Source organism: Chlamydotis macqueenii, chromosome 2 (assembly GCF_036417535.1).
Source record: "Chlamydotis macqueenii isolate bChlMac1 chromosome 2, bChlMac1.mat, whole genome shotgun sequence".
Lineage (NCBI taxonomy): Eukaryota > Metazoa > Chordata > Aves > Otidiformes > Otididae > Chlamydotis > Chlamydotis macqueenii.
In genome coordinates, this window is record NC_141557.1 from 140,786,695 (window position 1) to 140,799,125 (window position 12,431).

The 12,431-nt window shown below is 35.8% G+C and overlaps 1 protein-coding gene across 9 annotated transcripts in view; it reads left to right on the forward strand.

Annotated features, from left to right (window-relative positions):
- VPS13B (vacuolar protein sorting 13 homolog B) overlaps nt 1–12,431 on the forward strand; it is a 465,113-nt gene that overhangs the window by 55,150 nt on the left and 397,532 nt on the right. For all 9 annotated transcript variants that reach the window (XM_086741084.1, XM_086741085.1, XM_086741079.1 and 6 more), the window contains 2 exons: nt 2,295–2,469; nt 10,528–10,796. In XM_086741084.1, the coding sequence (XP_086597210.1) occupies nt 2,295–2,469; nt 10,528–10,796 (444 nt within the window). The remainder of the gene's footprint in view (nt 1–2,294; nt 2,470–10,527; nt 10,797–12,431) is intronic.

Genomic DNA, 12,431 nt, shown 5'->3' on the forward strand with positions numbered 1-12,431 from the left:
CTTAAAGCTTTTTAGAAGTCTCTGCTGTAAATAAAATTACTGTAGCATCAGTGAGTCTGAAGGGTAGATTGCTGAATGCCAGCAATGGTGGCTTGTTTCCAGCTAAGGACAATAGCCAGATGCACTCAATCTTTTTCTCCAAATCTGTGAAGATCTTTATAATGAAAACTTTCATACTCTGTGTTCTTCATTTGATAAAGCACACTTGTTTTTCTGTCTTGAGTGAAAGTTTCCAAGACTTCCGTGTTTATAATAGCATATGCTCTTTTGGTTTCTGTGTAGCAACTGGAATATTTTTTTATAACCTGTATAATTTTGAATACTGTGTCTATTGCGAAGTTTTGGCCAAACTAATCTTAATGAATTTAATTTAAGTTGAGACTTCTCAAAGGAGGACGGTTCTGAAGTACTTGGATGTGTATTCGTGTGCTTTTGAGTTGGCGACACTAAGGTCCTATTTTCCATTTTAGAACGAAAATAGTATATGTGGGGGGAGGCAGCAAAAGACATGTAAAATGATTAGAGTTTTAAGCTTTTCATTGCTTTCCTTGTTGAAATCATCATGGGATGAGACAACCATGAGACCGATGAGTAGATTTGCGCCGGGGATGTCAGTCCTGCCTTCCCCTCTTTGCAGCAGCACTGTCATTTCTCTGACCCTTCAGTCATCTAAATCAATTTGCTATGTTAACAGAGAGCTAAGTGGACAAGAAGAAATAAATAAGATTTCCAACTGTTTTAGTGAGATGCCTCAACTTACTGAGGGGCAGATGAGTTCCGCTGGCAATGTAAAAGGAAGATTGTGGTGGGAGAGTGAAACCATACAAGAAGCCTAGGAGTGTAACATAATTTAAATTAAGCCACTATATAATTCTGTTCATTGTCTACAGTGCTACCTAGCATTGTCCTCCACTATGACATAGGCCCCTTGTGTGACTTTGAAAAAGATTTCTGGAAAAATAATATTTTTTCTTCCAAATCTTAAGGCACTGATTTGTTCCTTATTCTTCCTGTTGTTCATCTGCACAGAAAAGATTTATTCATGACGACATTTAATCCACTGGCCCTGAAAAACTGGTATTGAAGGATTAATTTTTATTCTCCAAAATATGTCTGAGGATTTTATATGCTGTTTTCTTTCAGAGAATTTTAAAGAATAGCAGAATTCTGATACCTAAAATCTTTCCTCTAGGCTATATAAATGTCTAGTCTATACTGTCTTGTCACCCATTCTGTATGACTAAGACTGTGGCTTTATTAATAAATATATGAATTTATTAGTGAAATTTTATTAGTATATTAGCATATTTTTATACAAATATTTATTTTACTACTGCATTTTTATGTGCCCATGGATGTGCAGTACTGTTTACAAAGTAATTTTTCATGTTTCTTTAATTGGATTGTACTAAGGCTAGTGCTGATGTGTAGTTACTTTCCACTTCCATTATTTTCACCCACACCATTTAGAAACTGGACTTGCAGCTAGAAATATGTCTAAAGTTACAGACAGTAATTTTATTACAATTACTTCTATTTTATGCAACTCAATGAAAAGTAGCTTTCTTATGAAGTCTGTTTTTGTCTTTATAGTATGATCGCATACTCATAAAACTATTCTGAAGTATTGAATAAAATAGCTAAAATATTTAAAGAAGAATAAATTTTCATCCTAGTAATTACAATCTTTGCAAAGCTTCCTTTCACTTAAAGAAAACTGCTTAATTGCATGTTTTGAACTGCAATATCCGAAGACGTTGGTTTTCTACACTTCACTTGGAACGAATCCCTCCCTGTTACTTGTCAGCTTGCAACAATGTTGGGAGTGGGAAAGAATAAAAAGGAAGGATCTTGTATATTAAAACCAGTATATCTAGATTTTCTTTAGAGGGCAGAGGTTTTTATTAAACTCTATAATGAAAGTAAAAGTTTAACCAGATGCACTTATGTGACTTATGTTTCAGAAATTTCTTCAGCAACAATTTTTTTTTAAAAAACAAACAACCCAAAAGCCAAAAAAAAAACCCCCAAAACCCCCCAAACCCCTCAAAATAAATACAACATTGCAAAATACAAGGTTTGACTTTCAACCTGAAGATCTTTTGTATAGCAGCCCGAAGAGTATATGTTTTTGACAGCCATCATTTGCAGGCCTTTGCCTTATATTGTATTGTAGCTTTTGGTGTAGAAATTAGAATACACATACAAAAAGAATATGGAGTTGTATGATTTAAAAGTTGACTTTAATGATGACAGAGCTTTATTATTTGCTTTTGTTCTCTTTCATATTGTAGATTCATACCTTAGTTGAAAGTTTGAAACTTTCAATCTCTGATCAGCAGCTTCCTATGTTCATACGTATAATGCAACTTGGGGTTGCTCTTTATTATGGAGAAATAGGCAACTTCAAAGATGGGGAAAGTGAAGACTTGACTTGCCATGCTAAAGATATGTTGGGAAATATCACAGGTAAATACAATTCTTACTTTTTAAAAACAAATATTAAAAACATTAATTTCTTTGCGTTTCACAAATATAAATGGCCAAGGCTAGTCACTGTAAAGTATCTCGGCAGTCTGCAATCTGTTAGGGGCAGTTCATTGTGCTGGGTAAGTATGCAGTGCTCCAACATCTCTTTCCTGTTATGTTTTTAAAAGTGTTCTGCTGGTTCTGGCTAAACTGAGGTTAAACTTTATCTAAAAAGACTGATTTAGGAGTTGTGACACAGTAGGATACTTTGGATTTATCTGTGACTGTATCGTGCAACAAGACAAAGTTGTCCTTTGGCAACTTTGACTTTTCTATTTAGTTCAAAAATGGCAGCTGCCAATTTTGAAGTGATATGTTTTTCATCTTTCTTTGAAACTTGTCACTGAGAATAAATAGATCAGCATTTGTTCTAAACAGTGAAGTATTACTTTGCACTATGTTTTAAAGTAGTTCTGCCCTTCTTCATTGTCTTGTCTGCTTATTTCTTCTTCTACATGGTCTTTCATGGTAACTTACAGTGACATGATCTTTTGAGGAGCATTGCACAGATGAGAGGTGAATTCTCTTTACCTTTGTGTGATGGCTTTCCATCTGCTGCTTCCCAAATATTGCTAGGGTTACAACAGTGATACAATTTGAGCTGTGAACCTTTCACTCCAGCCTCAATTTTATGTGGCTTTGCTAGGAGCTACCAACTTTGCTACTCTATTTTAATTTTTTTTCTACTTGTGTCATGTCATATATTTTAGTGTTGAAGTCTTATGTTAGGTGAATTGTTAGGAATTTGCAGCAAATTAAGAAAGGCATATAAGTGCTTAATTTATATTAAAATCTGAAGGGAAACAAAATTTCCAAGTACGTATTAGAACTTAAATACTTTCCTGTTTATTCACTTCTATGTAAAATATAAACACAGAACACTTAAGAGTCAAGCAGTCATATTGACTTACATCGTACTATATTTTTTAGTAATTTAATCAGGAATGTCATGATCTTCAATCTGCTCTGGTGAGACCCCACCTGGAGTACTGTGTCCAGTTCTGGAGCCCCCAACATAAGAAGGACATAGACCAGTTGGAGAAGGTCCAGAGAAATGCCACGAAGATGATAAGAGGGCTGGAGCACCTCTCCTATGAGGACAGGCTGAGAGAGTTGGGGCTGTTCAGCCTGGAGAAGAGGAGGCTCCGGGGAGACCTTATTGTGGCCTTCCAGTACCCCAAAGGGGCCTGCAGGAAAGATGGGCAGAGGCTGTTCAGTAGGGTCTGTTGTGATAGAATGAGGGGTAATGGTTTCAAAATAGAGGGAGGTAGATTTAGATTGGATATTAGGAAAAAAATTTTTATACTGAGGGTTGTAGAACACCGGAACGGGTTGCCCCAGAGAGGTGGTGGATTCCCCATCCCTGGAAACTTTCACGGCAAGGTTGGATGGGGCTCTGAGCAACCTGATTTGTTTGGAGATGTCCCTGCTCCTTGCAGGGGAGTTGGATAGATGACCTTTGAAGGTCCCTTCCAACCCAAACCATTCTATGATTCTGTGATCCAAATTTGAATTTAAAGTTTATATTTTTTTTTATCTTGTGTTGCTGTCTTCTCTGATTTTGGAGAAATAAATACATTATTAGAAAAGTGACAGCAATGGAATTCTTTTTGCCAAAATATAGCCTTCAGTGTTGGTTGGCATAGATAACAGTTTCACTGCCATGCCAGATGTAGAGTTCTCTGTCATGCCTGTGCTATATGGAGCTGAGCAAATAAATAAGATGTCTGCAAATATTTCTGTATTTTCTCTAAAGCTCAAATAGTTTTCTGTACAACAAACTACCTTACAAGAAGCATGGAGTCTGTTACACAAGACATACGATTAGAAGTACTTAATTAATATTCTGAAAATATTAACTTAATTTTCTCCTGACATTTAAAAAGCATACAGTTTTTGCAAAAACCATGAGTGTGCATTTTAAGAACTCCTTGCATCTAGCCAATGTTTTAATTATACTATTTACAGGAGAAAGGGTGAAGAACTTTTCTCTGTGGAGTTGCATTACCCTTGCTTACAGACAGAGCCTTGTCTTTGTGCCATAAGTATGCTTCTTTCATTTCCGTCAAAGTTCACCCAAATTGGCGAAGTTTTCATGCTATAGAGAATTACGATGTTTTTAGAGTTGCTTGAACTTTGTAGCTGGATTCCTGGAGCTACTAAGCCAAGTAGGACTATTTGAATATAGGAAAGAGATTGAAAGTATACAGAAATCATGTGAATCAATATGAGAACAACTGGCACTGGTAGGCAGTGAGTTTCAGATGAAAATATCTGAGGATTGGAGGCAAAGATTAGCTGGGAAATGAGAGGACTGGGATGAACAGCTGTAACTGTGGAAGAGGATGGAAGTCAGATAGGAGAGGTATGCAGGTTTTGTTTGGCTTCTTTTGGTTAGGATGTGGGATGGGTGGTGAAAGAGAAATATAGTTTAGGCAAAAATTAAGGTTGAAACAAAAGGCATCTGCCTACAAGTACTCAGTCTTTTCTGTGTCTGGAATAAGATTTGAGATTCTTATGCCTGAATATGAGTAAAATCTTAGGCAATGTGCATCTCTTGTCATCCTTGTTTCTAATGCATGTCCTCAGGAAGGTTGAATTGCAATTGCTGTCTGTAAATCTGATTTGCATACTTTTCTTGAACAGCTATGAATATGACTTCCTAGTTTTTCATAAAATAACCATCTGAAAAAGAAGTAATATAGTGTAATCTCACACTGATGTACACAAGAGTTGTCAGAAGGGTCAGAAATTAGACTAAGGTTGCGATGACAAGAACTACCAAGGAGGAAATCTGTAATTTCATATGCAATTTTTGTTCAACTATACTATGCTCAAGTATTGTCATTGTACTTAATTATGTAATCCTATCTATTTGACAGAACTATCTCCTTCAGAACACAAAACAGATGGCAATTGTTGGGTGGCCAAGCCAGAGCTGTAGAAACAGTTCTGGAAGTCCGTTTCTATCTTCACTGCAAAATATTTTGCCACATACAGGCTAAAATTGTTATCAGCTGTTTTCCTTCATACCATTTATGCTTGTTTCCTACAAAGAGTTTAGTATATATGTAGGCATACATACACGTGTGCACACGCATGTACACACACATAAATAAAACTTTAGAATATATAATAATTTGTTTTCCTCTCATGTAGTAAAGCAGGAGTACCAAATAGACATTAACCGGGTTACCTACACCATCAGTTTGTGAGTTTACTTTTTTTTTTTCTTCTGACTTCATATTATATCCCTGTCTGAGAGGGAGTTAGAACCCACTTTCTTAGCACTTCGTGATGTGTTTGTCATCCAAATTTCCAACCACAGATTTGAACTTTTCTGAGGAAACTTCGAATGGGCTACTAGTTTCAGAAAGAAAAGTGTAACCAAGTTCAATAATAAATGACATGTATTATCTGCTGAGCTATATTAGCCACATTTTATTTCCAACACTAATGCTTCATGAAATCCAAGACTAATCCACTGGAATTATGCCTAAATTCTTTACAGTTTAATAATGTACAAACCTCCTTTATAGGTTGTTTTTTTTTTTTTTAACTCTTTGAAAGGGCTTTGAAGATTCATTAAGCAGTTTAACTCAGTATTTATTAGTAAGCAGTCTGCACCCTTTCACTTTAAAGAATTTAATGCATTCAGTTATCACTATTTCTTAGTCTTTTGGATGGAACTTATTTTTATTACATCATTGTTGACATAATAAAATCAGTCACCTATCCATGTCCTAAGAATATTCCAGCAGCAGCTTATTTGTTCTTGTATACCCAAACGTAAGACCAGGACCTTGAAATTGGCAGCAAGTTAGCCTGTGTCTTGAAGAACATACTTTTTACTGCCTGAGTAAAATCTGCTCAAATTCTGTTAAACTGAAAGCATTCAAAATACACAGGTAAAATTACAGGTATAAACTTGCTTTAGTTTGGTATCTAAATGCACTTAGTACTGCATGCATACTGGACCATGCTCCTCAGGGCTTTTGCTTCTGAGGGGGTGGAGGGCTGCCTGCATTGTGGTCTTGGGTGTCTGACTGTACTGGTAATGCGAAGGAGGAAATGGATATATTTCAGTGCAGAGAGATGCAAAAGTGAGAAGGGTTTGGACAGGAGCCTATGGCAGAACCAGCAGTTGTAGTTGTGGTGGGCAGGGACTTGAGAATAAGCTTTTGGTTTGTGGTGAAAAAAATTGACGTAACTAGAAATGAAAACAGTTTAGGCATGAAAGAGGACAAGAAGCCAGGATGCAAGGGGGAGCTGGAATTCAGCTGGATGGAGTTGCTGAGGTTGATGATCTAAGGCTGAAATACTGGAGCCATTTAAGTAAAGAACGATCTGAAGATGTGAAGAATCGAAAAAGCTCAAGAAGAGGAGGTCTGGCATTTGCTGGGCAAAGAAATACAAACAGTGGACTAGACATGAAAAGTTGCATGGCTCAGAGAGGGGTGCAGGGCAGGCGAGCAGACAGCTGAGATGAGTCTGTACAATGATGTTAAGAGATGCTGAGCAAGAAACTTGGAACAGATGTGAGAAGCTGGAATCATGAGCGCTATGAGCTACTGAGCTTCTGAGAGTGATTTTAACAGTTTTTGGTGCTGCCTCCTTGGATTCCCTTGGGATTCTGTATTATGAAAGTTTTTTGGTTTTTATTGTTTTTTTTTTTTTTTCTTTTGTGAAACTAAATCCATGGCAGGTGTGATTCCAGCATACCAAGCATGTTTCCCAGGTGTAAAATGGCAATAATAACAGTAGCTTTCCATCCCAAAGGAATATTGTGAAACTTTCTAGTATCTGTAAAGCACACTGACCCTATTGTGATCTTTACTCAAAAAAAAGTAAATGAAAATAAAGACTGCCTTTGTAAATGCGAGTAGTTAACACTTTTACAACACTAAACAGAATAAAATGTTGCATAGATCCTGTGAAACTCAAATTTTTTTAATGGGCTGAAGTGCTCCTTATTGAAAACTTGGTGGCAAGATCAGTAACATGGGGAATTTTTTGAGATACCAATGGAACAAAAAGCAGATCAAGAGAATAGTTTAATATATTGCCAGCTTTGGGCTAAATATGAGATTTGAGTTGATTGAGAAAGCCAGGTGCAAATAATTTGTGACAGCAAGAAATTCTAGGTGAGCATTAGTTGTTGAAGGAGTTGACTCTGCAATATTTTATTAGAATAAAAATAGGAGAACTGTTATCCATATTTGACTGAGAAAAAGCAGCTGTGCACTGTGTTAAAGAGTTTGGATGGAAGCGAGTTATTCCTAAGCGGTGGAGAAAATGATCCCCAGTTTGACTAAAATTTATTACTCTGACAGCATGCGTGTTATTCTGTTTGGGATTGTTCAAGGACAGTTCATGCTGCAAGGACAAATTTAAGGGCTATTGCATTCTCAAGGTTAGCACCAAAATGGTTGTTGCTGTCCAGATAGCTCTTGTTCCTTGCAAATTTATCTCTTTTTTTTTTTTTTTTTTTTTACATGATTTATTCCATAAGGTTTTTTTTTTTATTCATAATTAATGGTAATCTTTTATTAGCAATGAGTTTGCAGTAGCTTCTTTAGCTTATAGTGGGTGAAATATGGATGAGGAAATGAATGTTAATATCTACATTATTTAAGGATACAAGAATGAACATCCACAGCTGGGTTCTGAAGTACTTACCAAGTTTCATTTATGCAGTTTCATGGTTGATTCAACCAGATGAACATTCATGCTGTTGCCAGCAGGGATGGTGCTGCATTCCCTCCCGCTTCCTGCAGGGCCAGCACTGCATTTATGTAGCCACAGGCCAAGCTGGATCAGCCTTACCTGGCTGAAAACTAATGCAGGCAGAAAAATAAATACATACGAAGAGAGTAATTTCTTACTAGGTTAGTTCCAGACTCTAAGAGGTAAGTATCTCAAACCCTTTTAAAAGAAAGGATAGTGGATTTCTGAAGATCAAACTTGATTTGAACATGGCAACAGTGCGATGCAGTCACTGTTGTAATCTTGTAATTTATATCAAATGTATTTCGTAACTGGAACCACTGCCCAATACTATGAAGCAAGATTGTTCCAGTGTGACCTTGCTATGAGGGGCTAACAAGAGTGGATTTAGAAACCTGATGAGTAGGAGCATTTTGTCCTTTTACAGACTCGTGTATGTAAAACATAGGAGTTTTGTCATTATATTTCACTATATGTTTGCAGTTGATGCAGTGGTTAGCATAGTTAAACCAAAGAGGCTTTGTGTTTCCAAAGTACATACTCCCCTTCATGCATTACTTGTTATAAAGGAATTTACGTTATATGTATGCTTTGAAGTGTTCGAAAGACGTTGTGTGTTGCTTACTAGGCTGATGTGCATTTGTTCCAAAGTTTGACTATTGATTATGTAATGGTTGTAGTAGTTCTAATTTAGTGATAGAAGATAGGTGTATCTGACTCTTTTTCTGTCTTCTGTCTCACAGTATATAGATATAACAATTTTAGTCTAGCTGCTCTTCTGTCTTATTTTAATATTTTCCAAAATATTAATAAATATCATAAACCAAATTATTATTTGTCATCTTTTGCTGTTGTCCCTGTGTGTATGCATCCTGCAGCAAGAAGTATACTAAATCATGGCTGAATTTTGTGGCTATGTAGACCAAATGTTATGCATGACCCGGGTCCTACACCTCCAGATTTTTTCCTCTTTCGGCAGACTTTCCGCTATTTCATCTATGCTTGCCAACAACAGTCTAGGCTAAACTGCTCGAGTTGTGCTCCGTATCAATTATTTTTCCTTGTGTATCTGAAAATTCTACTTCTTGGCCATTTCCAAGACTTTATGTGCACCTCCTCTGTATTTCCTGTGTTTCAAGATTTACATTTAGATTGAAATCTGATCTCTGACGTTTTGTAAAGAGAGAAGGAAGGACGCGTGCTTGCCTTACCCTTGTAGGAGGAGGTGTCCTTACCTCTAAGCATGTGTAGAGAGTTCTCATGAGTGTTTTTTCTTATGCTTTCTCCCATTGTGCAACTGTATAAATAATTAGACTGAAAGACTAAAGGCTAACTAGAGTAAAGACTAAAAGCTCTAAAACTTGTAAGAATGGCATCTCTCAGTTTAAAAATAAGTAAATAGAAATGGAATGTGCCTACTTCTGTTCTCAGTTAAATAATACATTCAGTATTGTTCCCCTGTGGGAACAGTACTGCCTGCTGTACTGTCTGGTAATTCTGAAGCACTTAATACCCCTCAGGAGTCCCGGAAGAGTGGTGATGAAGCCAGACAGGCTAAGCTAGTCGTGCTGTTTGTACCTGCACAGTGTTACCCAGTTGAATAATGAATCTTTGACTTGTCTCTTTGGGGAAGTCCTTGTTTTGTTCTGTATGCGATGTTTAATATTTTTTTTTCACGGAAGACCAACATTTGTTTTTTTGAGTCACAGATGGCGTACCAGCTTTTTTTGAGTGTAGATAAACCTGTATCTTTGAATACTTGAAAAACTGACTTTTAAACAAAGGAGGCTTTTAATCTTTATTTTTGGATCTGTGATGCGTTTACATTTTCCTTATTGTGGCTTTTTCAATCGAAGTCCTTTTTTATTTCATTTTAAAATTGAAAACTACAAGATTGTAAGATATAATTATTTAGTAGGGTTTAATTTGCAACTTCAGAAGGGCTTTAATGGAAGAAGTCTTGAAAACATGTGGTACACATGACAAATCGTGGTGTCACTGCGAATGGATGATAATAAGACTATTGCAAAGACCCTTTTTTTTTTTTTTTTTTTTTTTAGAGGAAAAAGTTAATGAGTCAAACAAGTATTTGGAAACTTATATTCAGAAATCTAAAATTTCTACTTGTTTTCTATCATTATAAACCAAATATCAGTGAATGATATGTAGAATATTGTCCCAGATAGATTTAACATACTATAATTTTTAGTATAATAAGTCAGTTTTCAAGCATAGTTGATTTGAAATTTGACTTAGTTTTTGTTTTAAAAGGTGCAGAAGATGAAACGAGCTCAGTAATGCAATATCCTACACAGTATATTAGCCAAGATCCTTATTTGCATCAAGATGATGACCAGCAACAAGGATGGGTTTCTTGGGCCTGGTCTTTTGTTCCTGCTATTGTGAGTTATGATGATGAAGAGAATGATTCTAGTAGAACTGATGATGGAATGATGCTACATCAGCAGAAATCTCAGTCCCTCAAGGATCCTATTATTTCAATTGGGTTTTACTGTACAAAGGCAACAGTGACTTTTAAGGTAAGTATTTCTCTGTGTTGTATAGGATTTATTTGGCTTGTTGAGAAAGTGCATAAGCATTATCTGAGTGCTTGTATACTGTTTGATTTCAGACAGGGAATATTACATTAATGAATAACCAGATATGTGAATGTTGAAAATTCCTCTCCCATCAGAATGTATTGTTAATTGCAGTGTGAGGTGTTTTTGCCATTTGAGCTAGAATTTGAGTGTGAACAATTTTATCTTAAAGGAAAACCACTGAATTTCCTTAGATTAATTTTTTTTTGATGGGAGAAAAAGCTTAAAAGTCTTTCTGTGAATGTTTATTGCAGTATTCTATCCACTGATGTTTACATAAAATATTTATTTATAAAAAAGCTTTAGCTTCCTACAGCTTATGAATTGGAGGAATGCTTTTTTGTTCTTTTTTTTTTTTTTTTTTTTTTTTTAGAACTGAGTATATGCAAATATGAATTTAAATTGATAATGTTGAAAATATTTTCTGTGGGTTGGAATTGAATTAAAGAAACAGGATAAATTACACATATACTCTGAGCTATAAACTATATATAGAGAGAAAGATTTGAGTATTTTCTGTAAAAAAAAATCCCAAAGTAATTGCTGGGCTTCTCTATTCCTTTTGGAAGCTTGCAGAAGGGAATATGGAGATTGTGAATGAGACATTGAGATGTACTGACAGAAATTTGAAATTAAGGTTCTGAATTAGCAAAACACTTTTAACATATGCCAAACTATATGCAAGCAATTCTATGTGCATAACTATAATAGAAAATGGCTCTTGGTTTCACAATTACACGTATATTAAATCAAGGCCAGAACTCTTCAGAACAGGAAGTAATACTATTTCCATGAGCAGCAGAATAACTAAGGTTGATTTTTATGATTTTTGAGCTTTTCAGATGAACTGCAGTACTTTCATAACCCTCATAATATTTATGTGCTTGATTATACTCTCAATACTATCAGCAGCTCCCTATCCCTTTTCTGCCCGTTTGGCTTGTCATCCGTGCACAAGAGAGTGTTTTGAGGGGCTTCACAGCTACTTTCTCTTAGCTGTTTTTGTTTGGTGGCCGAGCAGAGCATTTAGCTGCTCAGCAACTGTCAGAAAGGGTGAGACAAGTGACTTTGGGAACTGCAGGGATTCTGCGGGGAGCTTAATGTTTTTAGCTTTCCATCTCTTAGCAAATTTGTTTGCAAAATTTGAGGACATAAAGTGTCAACAAACATTCAGTCATGTTCTTTTGTGTCAATCTGGTTCAGCTTTAATTAAAAAACCAACCAAACAACAACAAAAAAAACCCACAAAACCAAACAGACTAAAAAGAAATAATGGAAAATCTTTTCTTCCTCCTTTAGTTTTATCCCTGGGACTCCACTTGAAAAACCCAAACAACCAACCAAACCTCAAATTTCTCATTTATGATAGCTCAGCATCATCTTTCTTTAGCGCTTTGTCATACAGTAGTAATTTTGTGCACTCTTTCATCATATAAGACAATTCATTAAAATTATTATGAACTTAATGTTTGAACAAGATTTGCTGGATTGGGCTTTCCTCATGTTTCATTGGCTTACGCATTTTATATTAGGAAGTGATAAAAACGACTTAAAATGTAACATCTTACATTCTAT